A 21,679-nucleotide genomic window follows, 5' to 3' on the forward strand; every position below is an offset into this window, starting at 1 on the left:
ACTCTCGTCCCCTGTAGTCTCGGAGGGCGACAACCCTGTGTGTTCTGTACACTGAGTGCAAGCTCTGCTATCTCATGTGCAGTCTGTGCATGCTCCGTTGTATCCTCTGTAATCTCGGAGAGCGACGCCCCGTTTGTTCTGGACATTGAGTGCGAGCTCTGCATAGCTCCCCGGCAGTCTGTGTGCGCCCGAGCGCCGCCTCTGTGTCCCGGAGAACGACGCGCGTGTGTCTTCTGCACAGTGAGTGTGAGTTCCGTGTATCTCCTGTGCAGTCTGCCTGCGCTCACTCTCGTCCCCTGTAGTCTCGGAGAGCGACGCCCTGTGTGTTCTGTATAGAGGGCGCTTTCTCAGTATATCCTGTGCAGTCGCTGAGAGCGCCGCCACGGTGCATCCTGCGCAGCTCCTGAGAGCGCCACTTCTGTGCATCCTCCGTGCGTCTAATCTAGTTGTAACTTCCTTGAGAGCACTGCCTCTGGCCGCTGGAGCACTCCGCCTCTTCCCAGTCACTTGAACTATTCCGGGCTCCATCCCGTGCCCCTCCTGCCAGACCCTGCAGCTGTGAGCAAGAGATACGAGCATGGAGCACCGGAACCCAGCAACCTGCCGTGGATCTGCCTAGACTTCCCAGGACCCCCGTGCGCCGGACAGCATGAGCTCCGTGGCAGCACACTCCGCGCTCTGTCACTGAGGCAGACCTGGCCTCCATGATGTTCAACTGGCACCGCTCCTTCACCCTCGGACTGGGCGCTCCCTGGAAAAAAGGTACCGTCTGCTCTGCACACGGGCAACCTGTCCACTTTCTGGGTTTTAGGCATGCGAGCATTTACATAGCACACAGTACTAGACTCGGTCCGTTTCTAAGCGCCTCCGGTTGTGGTAAGTACAATTAAGGAAACGAGGCACGGGGGATCACGTAATTTCACCGATATCACAAAATGTTTAGCCAAGTGGGGAAGCAGTTGATAGAGCGCAAGCGTCCCTGTTCTGCGGTCCAGAACTTAGGCGCTAGACCGCACCTTCCCGTCACGCTGTATGGAGCTCCAGCGTGCCTCCGAGATATGAGAGAATACTAGAAATGTACTACCTCAATCTTGGGACAGATCCACGCTGTGAAAAAAACAACGAAGTATTTATAGAGCAAAGAAAGAAATATACGGTCCTTCAGAAAGATTAGTCTATGACTTTTCGTACCTGGACAGGCTGTTTGAAAAACACTAAAAAGCCGCGATAACTTTTGCACTTATTAACCGTCATGAATAGTTTTTGGATTAATTTAATTTTATGACGGCATTGTTTATGTTACTGTTCATCTACTAGTTTCTTACTCTGTAAGAATCACTAGTGCATGGCATTCTTGTACTATGGCCAAGGAACACGGTTAGTCGTCAGACACTACTCTGTTATAGCGTACCAGAGAAACTAAAATCTTAGAGGCGCTAGGTGTTGTTAACACCCGATTTAATAGTACTGATTGTGTCGGCCTTCCAAGACTGAACGACCGAGTCTGCAGGGGAGTGATACACTTCTTGTTCTGCACAGGATACCGGAGCTCTCTGCAGTCTATGGCTTCCCCCTCCGAGCTTTTTTCGCGGCTGCCTTGGAATGTGTGCCATTTCCAAGGGAACTGGGCGCACGTTCCATAACACACTGTAATCTGGTAAAAGTCGTGCAGCTTCTCGCCAAGGCATTATTGCAGTAGCATGATTAAATGTCATCGAATGTCACTGGCCGCATTTATAGCACCAGGGGACATGTCAAACGCGCCCACATCAGCGCAGCAGGAAGGAACAGAAGAAAATTACCTCCCCTTGTATTTTTTGCGGGTTGTTTTTCGCATTTCGCCTCGTTTCGCGGCTAGATCGTTATTGTTACAATAACAACGGGGGATATGGGTGCACATCTGGACAGCTCGCATCATGGGATGTTCCATACTTTGGTAAACACCTCTCTCGCCAAGGGCTTACGCCAGAGATGGAGAACAGTGTTTCTCGGGCTGCACATCTTCTCGTTAACAGGCACGTGCTGCTCTTGGGCTGACGTCACTAGCTTTCAGCCGAGGCAATAAAGAAGGGGACGCCCCGAAACATGCAGAGCAAAAGAAGGGCTCTGGGATTCATTCACTGCTCAGCGTTCCCGACCTGTCTTCAAATGTAGGGGCAGCTGGTTTGCTTACATTCCATTGCCTGCTTGGGGTATCCTGACAGAGAATGATTTAATGGACCCCCCTCTGGGCGTGGCATGAGATCAGTAGGTGGAAGGGAATAAAATAAACTATTTTCTTTAGAGTATATAAATACAAATACATATAAATAAATAGAATAAAATACATTAAAAAGCCACACATTACTATCTTTCGCGTCAAAGTAGTTTAAAGGTAATTAACTTACGGCGAAGTGGCCATTTCGTGCTTGCCTTTTCACTCGTGTGTAGTGCCGCGGTAATGCTTCGTTAATCATTCATATTAATAGCATTAAAGAACTTTAACGTTACTAGAATAGTTCACTGAAATAATGATTTTACGACTGAAATATGTGTGTATCTCGAAGGACGGAATAGGCCTCCAACCATTGACAAAATGAGGGATGATAATGATGTCTCTTATTAACATACTTTAAACATGTGTGTGATAAACTAATGTAAACACATCCATTTTTGACATAGCAGTTAAACCCAGTGGCTTCCAAGCACTTTATCCGAAGTAACTATCATTGTAACCAGTGATGCATAGACTCATGAGCAGTAGTGAGAAAATAACGGCCACATCTACGCAATACGCACAGTCAAACCTTACATTTTTGACAGCTTGAGTTCATATAAACCTCTCATTACATATGGTATGGCTCTTTGGAGGACAACTGAGACTGGAAAGAATGGGGACTCAAGGTTCTCCTAATGAGTGATCTTTCGAATTCGGTTACCATCAGCCGAACACACTCCTATCCAATATAAACGTATGTGATTATAGACTGTTGTCATGCGCACTGATATTAAAAACACCACAGCTGGGTATTTTCTGCATCCCTTGAATTCTGTTGAATTGAAGCTCTGCTGAAGCCTGGGACTTTCCATCATCGTTTATTTTGAAAATGACAGGGCTCAGAAGATCAGTAACCTTATTTTTCTAAAACCAATGAATTTTACACCTAAGGAGCTCTTCTTCAGGATGAAAGGCAACGTAGAATCAGTGCACATTTTTAGCTAGGTACCACCTAAAACAGATTATCATGTGAAAACTAATTTGCTGTCGAACAGTGTTGTAGAGAGCGAGAATTCATGTTGTCCAAGTAAATGTGCAATGGAATCCAAGATAAAGACCACTGTGGCGACAAAGAAAAAACACTAAACACCCAGTAAATAGAAAAGGCTCAGTTGCAATGTGTGGACTGGGTCGCATAACAAATTCTGACACAGAATCAATAAGCACAACCTGCAATGAAACACCATCTAATACCAAAAACGTACTCATGCATCAAGTTGAATATGGGAGACAACAGTCTATCCCACACACAATTACTTAGGTAAGCAGATAGCTATTCTAGCCCTTTTAAGCTATGGGCCTCCCATCACAGGTGATCTTCACAATTACAGGATTCAAAAACCCTAAAATTTAATACATTTAAATTCTACAGAGAGTTTTTCGGGAAAGGATCAAATTCCAGTGAAGGCTCAATATGAATGACCTAGAGCTGATATAAAAGTACAACTATCCTATTGAGGCCTCCTGTGGACAACAATTTGATGTGGTCACCTTTTATTTAAGAGAAAGAAAGACCAGTGGATCTAACACTGAAGGGATTTCAAAGATTTTAGGTTAGGAATGAGTCTCACACCCCAGGCATAGAATACTCGTGATGTATGCTTGTTTATTTACAACTGCAACAATGCCAGAAAGCCACTTTGCAGGTGCAGAACAAGCAAAAATAAATCTAAGAGACAAACATACAACATATCATCACATCAATAAAAACGTGAACAGAGAGAGGAGTCCCGACCTCCCAGGGGGTTATGAACAAAGTAGATGCTTTCTAGGTCTCACTTTGAAAGTGGACAAATCGTTTACTAGTTTGAAGATTGATGGGACCTCATTCCAGTCATAGCACAGAGCACTTTCAGCATTTCCTCCAGACTTGTTAGGGTATCAAAGTCAGATAGGTTGAAACTGAGAGAATGTGATCATGAGGCACATAGGAGGTGACCATTTGTTGCTTTCCGTTCAAGGAAAGGCACCTGTAATGAATTCGTTGTTCCACCATTAGCCAGCCAAGTCCATATCTTTTCAGGGAAATATGGTTGTATTTTTTTAACCAAAAAATTACACACGCTGCTCCATTATGAACTCTTTGTAGTTTAAGATCGTCCCTTTTCTGGAAACGGAGACATGCAGCCATACACTACTGGGTTCTTGACGATACACCTGCCTGCAATATCAATTTGCAGTGGCCATTAGAGTAAAGGGCAGTTTGATATTGGTTATTAAATACGGTAATAATAATCTGAGTTGTCCACTGCTTGGACTTGAGAAACAAAAGATAGTTCACAATCAGATAAGACTTGGAGGGAGCAGGTCACCTTTACAGGAACTGGTATAGGCCAAAAGTCTAGAGGGCAGTTTAATCCACAAAGAGAATTGTGATAGTTACTTACTAGTAGGGGTTCTTTCGTGCCAATATGTAGGTAGATCCCATTTGTGTGTATTCAGAACTTTAAGGCTCTTAAGGAGTCTGCAAGTCTTTAATAGTTACTGGTCTCAACGGTAAGATAAATCAATAACTGTGTCATCAGTGTGTAACTTGTACATGATGCCTGCTTATTCGTTGGGTCAGGAGGACATGTAACAACTGAAAAGAAGAGGTGACAGGGTTGAGCCATTAAGGACTTGACATTCCAAGGAAGTGGGTTGTGAACAGTAGTTTTCAGGTTTACCCTATTGTGTACAGTCTCTAATGAATGATGTAATCCATGTCCACACCTAACCTGAAATACTGAGCACTTACAATTTTGTGAGAAGAGAATCTTCAGACTTGCCTGTCTCAATGTAATTTTGTGTATGACGAGGGACTTCAGCTTCAATATTTTAGTAGAGCGGACATAGGCATAAAGGTTGCCAGATTGATGTTATACAATTTCGTTTTTATAGATCTGTTTAAAAAAAAAAAAAAAAAAAGTAGGACTGCTGCCCTTTATTGATCTTTGGGATAGGGACATCTCTGGTGGGAGATTTTGATAATGCAAGCAATGTCTTCAGCCACAACTTTAATGACATTCTTGATCTGTCTTGCAGGACAGTCATCATTCACATAATGTACACAGCCATATGAATGGAACAGGAGCTTTTGGATTAGGATTGCTAAAGTTATTGATATTTGCTGAGCATTTTCCTTCTAAGGATTATGCTTTACACGAGACCAATACATCTTTTCACCAAGCATAAGAGTGTGGAGACATAAGGCATCAGAACTTTCCATAACAAATTAAATTAGAGTCACAGTATGACCAATTTGACCATACAGGGAAAACTCCTGTCTGAAATAAGGTTAAATGGTTGTATTACAAACTCAGACTCAAAGTCATGTAGAAAATTCTCAAAACAAAGTTATAAAGATACAAAATCATACAGGGTTGACCAATGCGATGGAAAAGATTCAAACAAACTAGCATCAAAAGGACTAAGCATTCAACAAAAGCAATGCAAAACATCAGAAAAATACATGATGGACAGTAAACAAATGCTGTTCAGTTCTTTTAAGCATTAAGGCCATTCAAAGTCCTCTAAACCTAATTAGCTATGGCAAGGGAAATCCCTACAGATTATCAATTTAAAAGTTAGCATCTGCTGGGCTGAACACACGTGGGCAAAAAGTAAAGAGTAAAAGTACAAAAAGAATTTGGAAAAATGACAGCTGAGGTTAAAGGTGACTAACCAAAGTTGGCAAAAAGTATGTAAAAAGGGAAGGAGTCAGTATGTCAGAAGCTTGGTCAAGATTCTTCTTCTTGGGGGTCAGGGAAAAAGTTTAAGTTCCGGTAAAGAATTGCAAAAGAAGAGTAAGAGTAGAGAGGAAGGAACCTCTCAGAGTCCAAGAGGTCCAGCAAGAAAATAAGTCCAACTGGGGAACGGTGTATTAAAGTTCATAGTGCAAGATGATTAGCTCATTCATCACTCCATATGACGTAGAAGGTGTAATATTCCAATGAAAGTCAGCCATGTGACATGAAGCTGCATTATCAGTGAGGATTCCCATTACCAACATGTAGATGGCATCAATCTTAGCTTACCCATTGGTGTTGAAACAAATGTGTATATAGTCCGGTTCCACAGTTCATGAATGTACTGTGCTCTAGGTTAGTTTCTCAGGCTCACTACCTGTAGAACAACAGAGCATCTATTACCAGACTAGCATCTCATGGGAACGAAGTCTGAAAGAAAAGTTCATGTTAACAAGAATGACTAAACAATTTCTACACAGTCAGGAAACATGGCCTTTTAGGCCTCAATTAGTCTAAGTGAAATGAATTAAAATGGCACATTCAATTATGCAAAATAATGCACATATAACATTCAAAATTATGAATTAGACATTAATAAGTTTTGTCACTGTTCATGTTACAATAGATTTAAAACAAAATAACTGTTAAGACATTGAACACTGTATGGTGCAGAACTGCAATCTTCAGCTTTTGCAAGTAATATTTTACACATTACTTTATTAAAATCATTATTGTTTTCGTCCACACTATTAATTAACATCATGAAGAATTACATGGAAACAAATTTGAAACATAGAAACAAATTAAACATTAAATTTATAGGCTATTCTAAAACACTTTACTCATCTACAGCAAATGCACATTAATATAGCTTTCAGTGCACCACTTTCCAACAAATCTATTAATACTGTTATTAACAAAATATATGCATAAGTTGTCACATATAGATTATTACTGTGACATCAGGGGTAGTAATAACATTTATGCTACATCAATATCCTTTTTTGTGTAGGTTTGGGTGTCCTTTATTTTGGATGAAAGTTAATCTGCCAGTGTCCAAAAGGACTGTGAAGTAACTATCACACCATTATGAGTACCTCTAATAATGTACCAGTGTAATGTATGCATTTTGAATTGACCAGTGACCAATGAGATCTTAGGTGAAACTTAAAAGAGATGTACAACTCCTGTTTACAACTAATGCCCGTCTGACATACACAACAACCAGGGTTTGAAACTCGAAAATCTTACATATAATATTTTGACTAAGTTATGTTTTTGCTTCAGTATCAAAAGCTTCCATGGACAATTTTTATCTCCACACAGGGGAAACTCCAATTCAGGCTGTGAGGTCCCATGGCAATGCTTTACAAAGGGTCCAGATATTGCTTACTGTGTGCAGTAGAGGAGGAAACGATGGAGGGTCATGAACTGACCCAATTCAAAGATCAGTCTATGAGGCTGTTTTGTAAGATACATATAGTATGAACATGGAGAGTAATTCAATAGGTTTATTGAAAGCATGAGGCAAAATTGCACAAATGTGACAAAGTTAAACAGTTTAAAAAACTCTATTGAAGCGTCTTATGGAAACTATATGGTGAGACTACAATGCTTTCCTGAGAATATTTAATTTGTTTACACTTGATTGTGTATATTTTGTTGATGGTGTTTCGTACATTTGAAATCAAAATAAATTATTTTTCTGTTTTGGCTGATTAACATTCCACATTCTGGGTGTTGTGTGCAGGAAGCTTTTTATCACGTCAGTAGTTCTTTCCCAAAGGTCATGAGCCACAAGGAGATTATGGATTTGTAATAAATGGTTGCACAGTATGCAGCACCTGCAGAAGGATATGAACTCACTGGGCTCAACGGGCTTTTAATGTAGAGTATAGTGGATGTAGGTTATTGAAGGGTTTTATGTGCATTACGGGAAACATGGGTCAGGAGGTGCTGTCTGTGTAGCAGTGACTTATAGAGGTGAATTTCAATAAATTGTGGATGCATGCCCCTAAATCCATGCACAACACCCAGCCACATCCACCAAAAACCCGACATTCAACCTGTTTTTTCTTTTATTGAGTCAGTTTAGATTTCTCTGAATTTAGTATTGGGGAAGTTGCCTTCGAGACATTTCCCACACTGGTGATGTACCTTTTGGCGGTGCCAACCAAGCTGCTGATACACCATATTATTTAGGAGACATTTGAGTGAACACAAGTAAAAGCACTGTAGGATCTTCTATGCACAGTTCTGCAGGTCTGCAATGGAATTATTTTGCAATTGGGGCTTTTGTGTGTGTGAACTTCATCTTTAACCAGGCGCCTGTAGAGCTAATGGTGTATTTGGCTTTGTTCCAAACTCATATACTTCCTGATTACAATTAGAGCATCTTTATCTTTTTTTCTATCATCATAGTGATGAACCATGTTCTAAGGCAGCCGTGGTCAAACCTTGGAGCAAACCTGAAGAAGGTCCTAGAAAGTGATGCAAATGCTGGCAATGTCAACACTTGTAGATGAACGGCAGTTCTAACAAGTACGATAAATTATATTAACAATATCTTTCATTTGGGGCTAATCATATTGCTTTAGGACCACTGACAGCCGGACAGTTACATAAAGGGGAGAGCTTGTTTGTACTTTAGTGCTATTCATTATTTATGTCATAGCAGTTGTAGAGAGTTACAATGAATACCAAAACAGCTCTCCCAAGATTTGTATAGAATCCATTTCATCAGTGGGATGAGGTGTTTGTAGCTCTGCTGGTGGAACAGTTGCTTATTACCTGGGCATTAAAGTCTAAAGAGGTCTCTGTATTTTCTTAATAAAACGTTTTGTTGGCTTTTAATTTACTTGAGCAGTATGGTAGTTTAGAAATCAATTGGCACTTGTTACCATGAGGCATGTTATTACATTTTACTTTTACATTCACCATCAGCCACCTTTGGCAGATTAATAACTGGGTCCAGTGTCCTTTATAATAAATATCTTATGTTGAGTAAAGAGTTTGTGTTGTTGTCCGTTCTTCACCAATGGACTGGTTCAATTTGAGGGCCATCATCACCCATCAATCTAGAGTCCCAACGGTTCCATCCATGATCCCGATAACTTTGGAACTTGCGTCTGCATCCCCTCCTTTTATAAACCACCCTTTTTACTCCAATGCACTGATTTATGCATTCATACTACCTCTCCCAGATTCGGCACAGAGCTTTTCCCAATGTTTTTTTTTCCTATGTCAAACTTTTCTCTCATCTGGTTTAAGGAGCATAGTGCCAGTTTTCCTTGCACATCCACATTGTTTGGAAAGCCTACCATCATAAACTATGGTGTCAAAGGTACCTCATCTCCCAACTCTAATATTAAAGTGTGTTTTGCTTTTCTCAGATGGTTTGGATCTCAGTGCATCCCCATATTGTATGTAGGAATGTTTCTTCTTCTCGTCTGCAACACATATATAACCCACTCCGTGTCACACCCATTTTAAATGGCCTTGTTCTGTGGAAGTATTCTGTGTGGAATATTGTAAATTGGATTAGGTATAGGTCCTTCTGGATTGCAACATTTCTGGAGTCTCTTAGTCCCACTTCCCAGTCTATGTGTTCCATGACTTTTACGTCTTCTTCTCATCTGTGCCTTAGGCTGTCTAGACAGTCTGGCGTATTATACACTAGGGTTTGTATTTTACTGGCACAGTTCCTCTGGCTTAACACATTCCCTAGGATTTTAAGTTCTGGCTTGTCTATTCTAGAGATTGGGTTGTGGATGAGTTGTGTGTATCTGTAGTGTTGGCTTGAGGACAGTCTGTACTCAAATATTTTCACTGCCCGACCTTTCAGATCTCCCAATTTACTAATCACTTTAGGAATAAGAATGATGTCCCATTGCCTGAAACCTCTCAGAGACCCACCACTTTCAAAGGTCTACCTGACCATGATCGGATCTCATTTGCAACTTTCTCTTCCCAGCCATTAGAGGATGCGGTGCCCTTCAATGCCATTTTCACAGCCTTTGTGGCTGTTAGTAGTGTGACTTCACCTCTTCCCTCTATGTATATATATAATGGCTACATATCTTATCTGTCATAGTTAGTCTGCTTAGCCTGACAGAAGATTTCTTCACCAGGGAGTACCCATTCAATGAGTACCAGCACCTGTGCCATCCAGTAGTATTGTTTAATGTTTGGGAGCCTTATCCCTCCAATGAATACTAATCTGTGAAATGAGTGTAATGCAATAAGTGGGGTGCCCACATCCCATAGCAGGGAATGAAGATCACCGTTGCGTTTCATGAAAAAGGCATCTAGGTCTTTATATGAGGTGATTTGTAGGATATTGAGGGCTTTTAAATATGGCTGGCTGTTCCAATTAGGGCGAGTGGGAACCACCGCAAATGGCAAGCATTCTCTCTGAATTTAGCCATCAACTTGTGGAGGTTTTCACCAACTGGTTAGGAAAAATGATTCAGGTCCATGGTTGAAAGTTTGTCATGCAATGTGGAAAAATAGAGACAAAACATCTTTAAAAATATGGTATGCCTTTACAAAGTGTGTCAAAGGAAAAATTATTTGAAAGATATGTGTTCTCCTTTCTAATAGTGTCATATTAAAAAATGTAGAGCATTGTTTTTTGTTGCGAGGCTTTCTCTCATCAATTGTCCTTTTAAAAATATAATGTTAGTTGGAGTTTCATAGTTTGGCATCAGACCTTTTTTTTCATTAGAGGAATACCCTATAGACAATGGAGCTAGAGATGCCAGACTTATGGAAGCCCTCTATAGGCCCCATATTCAACTTAGAAACACAAACTCAAACCACCTTCAAAATCACTGAATTTGCCCAAAGGCCCTGTTAGAAACCGGCTCTCTAGCTGGTGGGGGTATGCACCCTGTCCAAATAAGCATCACAGTTCTAGTCAGGGCAAGTCAATGACACATCCTAAATTAGCCTGTGCTCATCCTCTGGTAGCTTGGTGCAGAGCAGGCAGGCCTAACTTAGGTGGCAATGTGTAAAGTACCTGTGCTACACACACAATAATCATATGAGGTGCACAACACTAAAAGACTTCTCCTGGGTATATAGAAAAAATAAAGGTGATTTATCTAGATACTTTTAAGTTAAATGCAATGGAGAAATATTGAGCTTTGAAGGTTAAAGGTAGTAAGATCAATGTGCAAGAAAAGAGTAATAGGTCAAAACGATGGTGTCGAGGACTCCTCGGCATGGGTATCCAATCCCTGTGGTTGTGCTCCTACCAGGAGCGGGATGCAGCTATGCAGGGTCAGAGCTGCTCAGGTTGAAGTTGACGAGGTGTGAGCAGTGGAGCAGTGCAGGGGTTGCTCGAGAGAAGTTGAAGAAGGGTGAACGGCAAGTGCAAGGCAGAGGCCGCTTGCTGAATCTGAAGAGACGAAAGAGGTAAAGCAGGGTAGAAGCCGCTCGGATGAGGTTGTTGCGCTGAGAGCAGTGAAGCAAGGCAGAAGCCGCTCAGGTGAAGCTAATACAATGAGAACAGCAAATCAGGGCAGAAGCCGCTCGGGTGAAGTTAATGTGGTGAAAAGGGCAAAGCAGGGCAGAAGCCACATGGATAAAAAGCAGATGTGATGAGAGCGGTACAGCATGACAGAAGCCAATCGGTGAGGTGATGAGAGTGACAAGGCGGGGCAGAAGACGCTCAGGTGAGATTGCTGTGATGCGAGGGTAAAAGCATTTCAGGAGCTGCTCAGGTGAAGTTGTTGTGATGCAAGCATCAGAGCAGGGCAGAAGCCGCTTGGGGAAAGTTATTGTGATATGACTGGCAAAGCAAGGCAGATCCGCTTGCATGAGAGTTGCGAAGCAAGTGCTGAGGGGAAAGCAGGACCGCTCGGAGTCACTTTGGGATTGGAGGTCGAGTCTTGGGTTACCAGGCAAAGATTAGCAGGCAGCAGGGTAGCACAACCAAGCAGGGCAGCAATTCCCGAGCGCAGTCAATTCTGGCCGAGTGGCAATCTTGGCACACTGCAGTCTTTACTCCAGCAGCATGTCTTGAGCCCAAAAGTGTACTGTGGTGAGTGGGTGATGGGCCCAATATTTATATCTAAAAGTGCCGTTGATGCGTGGGGTGACTACAAAGAGTTCTTGTGAAGTGCACAAGCCACCCTTCCAGGTCAGCCTCTGCTCCAGACTATCAGTGGAAGGTAATCCACCCTTTTGTGTAGACTCCAGACACTACCCCTTTGAGGTGTAAGTGTGAGCCCTTCCCAACCTCCTCCCCAGAAAGACCCATCAGTATACAGATGCATGCTGATGCAGTTGAGTATCCCGTGCTGTAGGTGTGTGAAGGGAATGCACAAGTGTAGCTGCCACCTAACCCAAGCCAGATGTGTATTGGAGATAGGCTGTGGGCACACGGGGCAGTGAGTGCAGAGAAATGCCTAATTCTAAAGTGAAATTTAAAAAATAGTAATAATCAATACGAACTTACCAGGAGAGAGGATTTCTTATTACCATTCCAATGGTACTAAACATGATGCAGCTACTCCTCTCAGTTCTGGAATTAATTACAGCTTGAAGGTAATATAAGGAATTCCTAGTGCTGGCCTGAGAGGGGCAGGCCTCACAGTATTGAAAGACAACTTTTGGCGAATATTTCATTACCAGAAACTGAGACTTTATAAGCATATGCCCTTCCTTTTTCTTACATAGCACCCTGCCCAATGGGTTACCTAGGGCCTACCTAGGGGTGACTTAAATGTAAGAAAAGGAGAGATTAAGTCTTGGCAGAGGTTTTAAATGCCAAGTCAGGGTGGCAGTTAGACTGCTCACACAGGCTCTGTGGTGGCAGGCTTGAGACATGCTTACAGGGTTACTTAATTGGGTGGCACAATCAGTGCTGCAGGCCCACTAGTAGCATTTATTTTACATGCCCTGGGTAGTGGGTCTTGCCACTCTACAAGGGACTTGCAGGTAAATTAAGTATGCCAATTGTGGATACACCAATGTTATCATGTTTAGGGAAGAAGCACATGCACTTCAGCAGTGGGAAAGTGCTCAGATTGCTAAGGCCAACTAATAGATACAGCAACAAGTCAGGAGGTAAAGGCTAAAAGTCTGGGGGTTGACCACCTTATGGATGCCAGGTCTAACAGGCTCTGTTTCATTTCTGTTAGTAAAACAATTTGTGATGATGCTAAAACTATTATTTTATACAACCGCTAGGCGAGAGAGTGTTAGTGAAAGGTAAGAGGGAAGGATGCCTTTCGCCAGTACCACCCGAAAACCACTACTAACATTAGCAAACAGATCTGTTTATAATAAGGGCCACAAAATGCTTTAGTGACAAAAAGTATTAAAAATACAACTACTTGCCTCCTTTATATTTTGTATGAAACTTCTTTGTGCAAATGAGAACGAAGCTCCCTTTCATTAGATTCACTTTCCATTTATCAGACTAGAAACTTCTTCTGCAGATAAACTTTCAACTTTCCGATGGGGCCTTCGTGGTACACACTGGCCTTCTTAAAGCCAGTGCATAACCTGCTGTTCCTGGGATTAGGGTTCAGCACAATATTTTCACTTCGTGCAATGGTCAACTATTCTCTTCTGTAAATCTGATCCAATTTGTATAGGTGACGATTCCTACTAACATATTTGGTGATGCTAACTGTAAATCCTATTTTTGATTCACAGAAACAGACATTTTTAGGATTTTGCACTCCTATATGGGATTCCCCCACACTGAAATTCTATCGTATTGTGGAATTTCGGTATAAACTATAAGAATGGGGTTTTGTTTTTCTCTAGGCGACTTCACCGGTAAAGGTTGGTGTTAGGCTGCTGAAGACATACAAACTCGTAAGTCTGTGGACCTTTGCAAACATTTTGTACCTAGTTTTCCATCTTGAATATACCTACACACTGAATCCGGTCAACTGCAGGAGTAAATGTGTACTCATAGTGGGAAGCTCCCACCCCAGTGCCCCTAAAAATCATGAGGGCATGGGGATGCTGTTTCTCCACCAGTATAAATATTTACCTTGCAAGATAAAAATATATTTATATTTTTGCGGTACATTCACACATGTGCGTTACATTTCTGTATGCAGAAATAATTCCGTATTTGAATTTTCATGGAAATGTATGACTTATATACATACCCAATGGGATAGGTAAATCCTGCCTTACTGGTTAATTGGACATAGAAACATCACATTAGCTTTATAACATACCCGAATTGCCATCAGCTACCACATGCAGAATCTCACATTACAAGTCATTGGCAAACAGTACTGTCCTTTCGGGCACATGGATCATGGTGGCTGCCAATATCGTTCACACACTAATACCTCCAATGGCAAGTGCAATGCCGTGATGCCATAGCCTGCCCCTGTTGGCTTCATTTAGTGGCTCTGCAGCCTAGTTTGATAAATTCACATCCAACTATAGATAAGTTATTATCATGGTGAACTTCTGACAAAGAGAAAGTTGTCTTTACCTCTGGAACACATTGAAGTATTCCTCTTCGCAGTAAAGCCGTTTGTGGCATCAGTTCACAAATAGCACGTTTTGACGGACGGGGCCACTGACGTTGGGTGCTTTGCACTGCGTGAAATGCTAACAGTAGAGATATTGGTCATCTTGCAGATTACATTGACTTTCTCCCAGGCTCTTCCATGGTCATCTCAACCATGGCACAGCCGCAGAAGCAGCACGTATCACAGTGAGCACCTTATGAACAATGTGTTCTTTTCTGCGTGGTACACGACCTTGAAGAACACATATACAACTCTATAAAGCAGCTTCACAAAGGTTTATGTCAATTCATAGAAACTGAACAGAATAGTCACAGGAAGGGAGGAGAGTGGTATATACGAGTTACGCTCAAATCAGTGTTTCTTCCTTGGGAGAGAGAAATGCTGCGAATGAATACAGGGGAAGTGGGCAGTCGAACCAGAGACGTAGCAACTTTTAACAGTTTTGGCCTGGTGCCAAACAGCCTGGGCAGTATACTCGGTGTATTGGGGAGCCATGCATCTATCACTCATACTTAACAAGAAAAAAGGTCTTTGTGGTCCAACAAACAGGATATTTCTGAAATGCCTGTATGTGTGGGGCAAAAACATTTATATTTAGACATTAGCAAGTGGTTATGAAATATGCACATAAGTGTGCTCCTTACCAATAACAACCTTGTCTCCCGAATAATACTTAGTCATTAGACAGATATCAGTCTCTGCACACCGTTGAAGCTCCACTGAGAAGTGGCAGTAGTATGTTTTGTGTCACATCATTGTTCATTATATCTTCTCAAAAGGGTAAAGCAGGAACTGTAACTTCTGCTCCCCTTCCTGTCCTACCTGTTGAACCACCGTTTCCTCATCAGTCTATTTTTCACTCTTCAGAGGATGTCCTGTTATTCCTGATGTATTGTGATTGTGTGACAAAAAGCCAAAGAATTACATTTGATGCTTAAGAGCAGCTATACTTGATATACCACATCTCAAACATCAGGTATAACACCGAGCGGTTGTGTGTTAAAATATCGTAGTTGGAAGTTTTGTCCCATTCAGTTTAGCTTTTCTATCAGAAACACAAGTGGGATGATATTTTAGTAAAAAATATTTAGGATCCAATAGTTATGTTAGACAAGATTCTGGTTACGATATTCTACTACCACATTCTTCGAGCATGTACCTCATAGCCCTAACTTCCACCAATTCCCTTTTCAACCTTGCACTCTGAAAGGGTGCCCATTAGCAAGTACGAGAACTTTCTTAACTTTGACAAAGGTAGGAAGCGCTTTACTACCTTGTCAAAGGTAGGAAACACCAGTCTGGCCTAAGTAGCCAACATGGCAAACATGTAGTATCTCAACTGCGGCTCTGAGCTGTTACCATCCGTTTTTTCTGGCCATCTGTCCCAGCCTCCGACTGGGACAACTCATGGTGGCCGTCCACGCTGGGTCCCCCACCGACACCCACCGACAGCGCACGAAACCTCGGCTTCACCCTCGACTCCTCACTCTCTATGTCAAAGCAGGTCAGTGCCATCTCCTCCTCCTGCTACAACACCCTCTGCATGCTTCGCAGAGTTTACAAATGTATCCCAACAGAAACAAGAAAGACAGTAACCCGTTGAAGCTCCACTGAGAAGTGTTAGTAGCATGTTTTGTGTCACATCATTGTTCATTATATCTTATCAAAAGTGTAAAGCAGTAACTGTAACTTCTGCTCCCCTTCCCTCGCCAGCAGCAGACTCGACTACGGCAACGCCCTCTACACCGGTATCTCATCCAAACTCCTCCAACGCCTCCAACGCATCCAAAACGCCTCCGCCCAACTCATCCTCAACATCCCTCGCCACTGCCACATCGCCCCCCACCTAAGAGACCTTCACTGGCTCCCCGTCAAAAAGAGGATCACCTTCAAGCTCCTCACCCACGCACACAAGGCACTCCACAACACCGGACCATCATACCTGAACAACAGACTCAGCTTCTATACCCCCACCTGACATCTCCGCTCCGCTAACCTCACCCTCACCTCCATCCCCTGCATCTGACGCAAATCTTCAGGCAGCAGATCATTCTCGTACCTCGCCGCTAAGACCTGGAACACCCTCCCGCCGGATCTACGACAGACCCAGGACCTTCTTTCCTTCAGAAAACTCCTCAAGACTTGGCTCTTCGAGCAGTAGCAGCACCTCCCCCCCCCCCCCAATTACCCCCCCCCCAGCGGCTTGAAACCCTCAGGGGTATGTAGCGCGCTTTACAAATTGTCTGATTGATTGATCTGCCTGTCTTTGTAATCAGATTTGACAGCAGCGGGCAGGACTCATCCTCTCCTACAGCAGAACCATCCTGCAGGGCCCTTAATAACGCTGGAGGACTGGACCCAGCAGCGTGATTCCAGGGGGAGACACATTGAGTGGCAGAGGTGGGCCTTGGACACCGGATCCCTGAGACCTTCTCTAATTCTGCAGAGCTGATCCACTAGCCACACCCCCTTCAACTTCCTTTCAGACATAGGGGCATCCCATTCAGTTTCTTGAACCTGTGGGTCGCATATGCGCTAGCCCAGGATTGAGGCCTGTGGGGCAATGGAATGGAGCTCCATTACTCCTTGCCACTGTGAGCTGGGCCACTCTGGGGGGTAGGCTTGTGCCCTACTCCCCAGCACAACTGCAGCCAGCCATTTTGGTGTGCCCTGCGCCCACAACCCATAAACAGGACAGAAGGTTAGTCCAGGGCTTGGAACTAGGGCTTGCCACTCAGCCCAATTGACTGTTAAGGATGGTGTAGCTCCTGCGGCCTCTTTTAGTCAGCAGTGGCCCATTGATAAAAAAGACACTTACCTGAACAGAGCTGACAGTGTTAAGGGCCTGGGGAGGAGCTGTTCGGACCAAGCGTCTCTGCTACTTTTGCATCCCTTTCACAGCACAGGGGCTCAGTAGTATAGCATGTGGAGCCCGAGCGAGGGGGCTGGCTACACCCCCATAATTGGGGTCACTAGATGATGTGGCAGCCCTCCCACCCAACTGCAGTGAGGAATTAAGAAGTTAATGTACGCCCAGAGAGACTTGCACCTGGACTGGTAGCACTAGCTAATCTCAGCCTTGCACCCTCGATCTGCACCACATCCCTTACCTATATAGTCACCTTATCCACCTCTGGAACCTCAGGATCAGGTGGTCCATCCCAGTATAGACCTCAAGGTAGGTGCTCCTGGCAATTGGTACCTGAAAGTTGGTGTTGCACCACTAAATTAGATCTGCAGTAAACAGAGGTCAAGATAGATGGGCCATCCTCATACCTTCCTCAAGGCCTACCAAGTGCCCTGTTGCTGTATGAAGGCCCCCTCCACCGATCCTATGACTTTCTAGCTCTATAAGGACTTTCCGTTCTGTCCTCAACAGCAATTATTGACCAAATGGAGGACCCCCTCCCTGTTGAAGAGGATATGTCTGAACTTAACCCCTACATTAGGGCTGCTCGTGCTGTCACAACTGGACTGAATCATGCCTTTGGGTCCTGAGTGGGACTTCTGTTTGTCCTTTTAAAAATCCCTGTGGACCCTGAGATGGGTGAAACTAAACCACTGATTGCTGCTCTAAAGTCACCATGTTCATCAGAGGGATCAGCCGTACTTCGGCTATGAACTCCAGCAAACTTGTCACCATCGTCAAGGCCATCAAGATATCTAGGCTTTTGCTGGAAGCAAAAGTTGATGTAATCACTATCGAAATTAAGTTTTCACAGTTTGACCATAAGAAACTGGTGGACTAGGTCACCCAATCAGAGAAAAAACGTAAAGACCTGGAACCCAGAATGAGTGACCTCCAGTAACAGATGGAACCTAACACAGGGGGTTCATTTCGTGGAGGGCAGAGCGTACGATGTGGAGGGGAGGTCCTGCCACAATAATCTCCATATAGTTAACCTGTTGGATGGAATGTTCGGCACAAAATTGCAGAATTACTTGAAGTTTGGTTCAAAGACTGAGTACCTCCTAAGACCTCATCCCCTTCTTCTCCATCAAAGGTACCCGTCGAGTGCCAGGCCTCCAAAGTCCCAGCTGTTCCTCAGTATCTGATCGTCACCAAACTCCTACTCCATAATGATCAAGCAGTGAGACAGACTGACCAGCTCTCCATGGACAAACAATGAATACTAATCTTCCCCAACTACATTGTGGCAGTCTAACACCAGTAGGCCTCCTTCCCTGGAGTCAATAGAATTAGCAAAAGATGGGACTACAATATGCTTTAATGTTTCCAGGTAAGCTCTGGGTGATGATGGACCAGAAAGAATATTTCTTTCTTGACCCAAATGACACTCCAGCCCTGGTGTGATTGGCCTTGTGTAATGGCCTGGTGAGCTAGGAAGATACTTCTTTCCAATATTTAGGAATCTGCATATATCTTGCTAAGAAGGACCTGTTGGATAGCAATCTGACACTTTAGCAGTGACATCATTTGGATTTAAGGGGGTTTCTGGCAGACACTTCCCCTCTCAGTTATGGGTCTTATAGCTTTCTTGACGATGGTGATGCTTCCCAGTCTTTTAAAGCACCTTGACAATCTTCTGATATTCCTCCCCCACAAAGTTTTCGAGTCCTTGACAAATTAGTTGGTGAACTCGTCTTGCATAATTCCTGCCACACAGGGGCCCTGTCTAAACTGCAACTCCTGACTGATAAAGGCCTCCTACGTGCCTCTAACTTTGAATGTTATTCTCCAGCTTCAATGGCTGATCCGCTGGCTAGCGGTGCACTCTATGGAGGAAACAAGTACTATAGGGCCCCACCTCGACCAAGCAAATATGCTAGTGCTGTCAACTCTGAGACTCCATCTCGGTAATGGACTCACACGTCTTATAAATGTGCACTGAAAAGTCTGATCAGAGGCTTAAGGGCCATGAGGAAGCTCCCTCCCCATGCTCCTGCGATAACTCTCTTAGGCCTTCTCACACTGGAGGTGTGCCTATTCTGCTCCAACTTTGGGACTACACGGGTATCATCATTTTGGGCGATCTCTTTCAAGATGGCCAACTCCTCCCATTCCCAGCGCTTATGGCACAATTTGACCTACATCAGAGCCTATTAGTTCTTCATACAAGGTTTCTTGAGACTCACTCTTTGAGAAACATAGATGGTGGGAGATGCTGAGCCCACCACCCATACGCTCATTCAAACTTGCATATGATGGGCAACCCACTCATTGGTTTAACCAAACCCCTTGTCACTCATACAGAGACCTGGATGCAACCAACCAGAGAAATATGGGATGCTGAATTTGACAGAGCTCTGCAAGACAGGGAAAGTGCAAAACTGCTAGAGTACCCACCGAAAATCTCCCACAATGCCCATCTAAAATTAATACAGTTCTACATTTGTAACAGGGTTCAGCTTTCCCTGAAGTGGATTAGTAGAATTTTCCCTGATACCTCAGACTCCTGTGCCAGATGTAGTACCCAAGTGGCTGTTCTCAAGCATATGCTTTGGGACTGCCTCTGGCTGCTTCTGTAGTGAGCTGAGGTGACAAAGTGGTTGGAGACAGGCACAGGATTGCCGAAGGTGGACAAGTGGGAGGCAGCAGCTCTTGGTGTTTACAAATGTAATGTGAAAGGTAGGGCAACCACTCACTTTCTCGACTTAGCACACATCCTTACATGAAGACCCATCGTCGTGAATTGGGAAAAACACAATAACTCCCTTCAGTGGGGTCTTGAGCGTTTGTTGGGGTTGTGGACAGGTGCTGAAGCTGGAGGGTTGCACAGGAAAAGGGCTCAGTATCTAATGACTGGGACCAACTGATATATAAGCCAATAGAAGCACATTGTGTGAATGGTTCAGTGCCCTTAACTTTCCCCCATCCCCCCATTCTCTCCACAACAAAGGGCTCTTTAATGGCTGTTAAGCCTGATGACCCATAACAAAGCTAAATAACAAGGTATCTGAAGGTGTTTCTATTAGATGCTCCTGTCTTCAATGTGCTGTCCATTTCACCCACCATACTGATCTCCCATCGCCAGTTCCCTTTCAGACTGCTCTATTCCACAGACGGCCACTCCAGATGATACACCAGTAATAACTGATCTAGAGCTCTCATATAGATTACCAAAATGTTTCTCCTTCTACCCTTCTCCCTCCCCCTCACTAATTCAAGCTCCTGCAGTTATTTGGGTGTACACTTTTACAAAGATCCAAGCTCTTGATTTGAACAATACCTGATGTTGCTTATCAGCCCTAAATTGTTACTACTTTGGAGCTTGGGCTTCCCTCCACGAGGTTGATATTTTTACCTTTTAAATTATATAAAACTTTGGGACACGTTTATACTCCATTTGTGCTGAATATGCATCATTTTTTTGGGTGCGAATTCGGTGCAAAACTAACTTAATATTTATATTTTGACGTTAGACACATCTAACGTAAAAATATTTGAGTTTGCACCACTTTTGTAGATGTGGGAACCTACCTTGCGTCAATGGGATGCAAGGTAGGCGTTCCCATCCCAAAAATTGTGCTAATCCTATAGCCCCATATTTATCCCCGTGCTAAAATGCCACCTGGAGGGAAGAGGGGCCAAATAATGGTGCAAAGCTTGCTTTGCATCATTATTTAGTGCCTGGATCAGACCAGGGGTTAGGGGACCTGTTGACCCATTTCCATGGTTAAACACCATGGAAGTGGTTCACAGGTGCCCTCCTCAAGCCCCAGGAACACCCCTACCCACACCAGAGGGACACTGGAGGATGGGGGACCCCATCCCAGGTAAGTAGGGTAAGTATCGGTAAGTATTTTAAAAAGGAAATTAAAGTGCCATCTGGGGCCCAGCTTGGGGTCAACTGCATGGCACAGGGTGCAATGGCCATGTCCAGGGGACACTGGTCCCTTGTGCTGTCCATTGGGGTGGTGGGCATGACTCCTGTCTTTTCTAAGACAGGAGTCATGTGGTATGGATGGTTTTGTGTCAGTAAATGACACCAGGCTGGTTAGAGACATTTTTTTGCCTCTAACCAGCCTAACGTCATTTTTTGGTGCAAGATCCCCTTCTCCCATACCACCACCCCCACCCGGCTAACGTCATTTTTTTATGCTAGCCCACCCTTTGCACCGGCCTGCGCCATTCCATAAATATGACGCACGGCTGGCGCTCAGGAATGGCGCATGCCGGTGTTAAACATTTTGATGCAAAACTGCATTAGTGCAGTTTT

At 43.7% G+C, this 21,679-nt stretch overlaps 1 protein-coding gene across 1 annotated transcript in view; it reads left to right on the forward strand.

The window, feature by feature from the left end:
- Window positions 1-380: 380 nt before the first annotated feature.
- Window positions 381-21,679, forward strand: part of LOC138300747 (uncharacterized) — a 903,291-nt gene continuing 881,992 nt past the window's right edge. Inside the window, exon 1 of the mRNA XM_069240498.1 lies at window positions 381-762. Within this exon, the coding sequence (XP_069096599.1) occupies window positions 705-762 (58 nt within the window). The 5' untranslated portion in view covers window positions 381-704. The remainder of the gene's footprint in view (window positions 763-21,679) is intronic.

This window comes from Pleurodeles waltl, chromosome 6 (genome assembly GCF_031143425.1).
Source record: "Pleurodeles waltl isolate 20211129_DDA chromosome 6, aPleWal1.hap1.20221129, whole genome shotgun sequence".
In the NCBI taxonomy this organism is placed as follows: Eukaryota; Metazoa; Chordata; class Amphibia; order Caudata; family Salamandridae; genus Pleurodeles; species Pleurodeles waltl.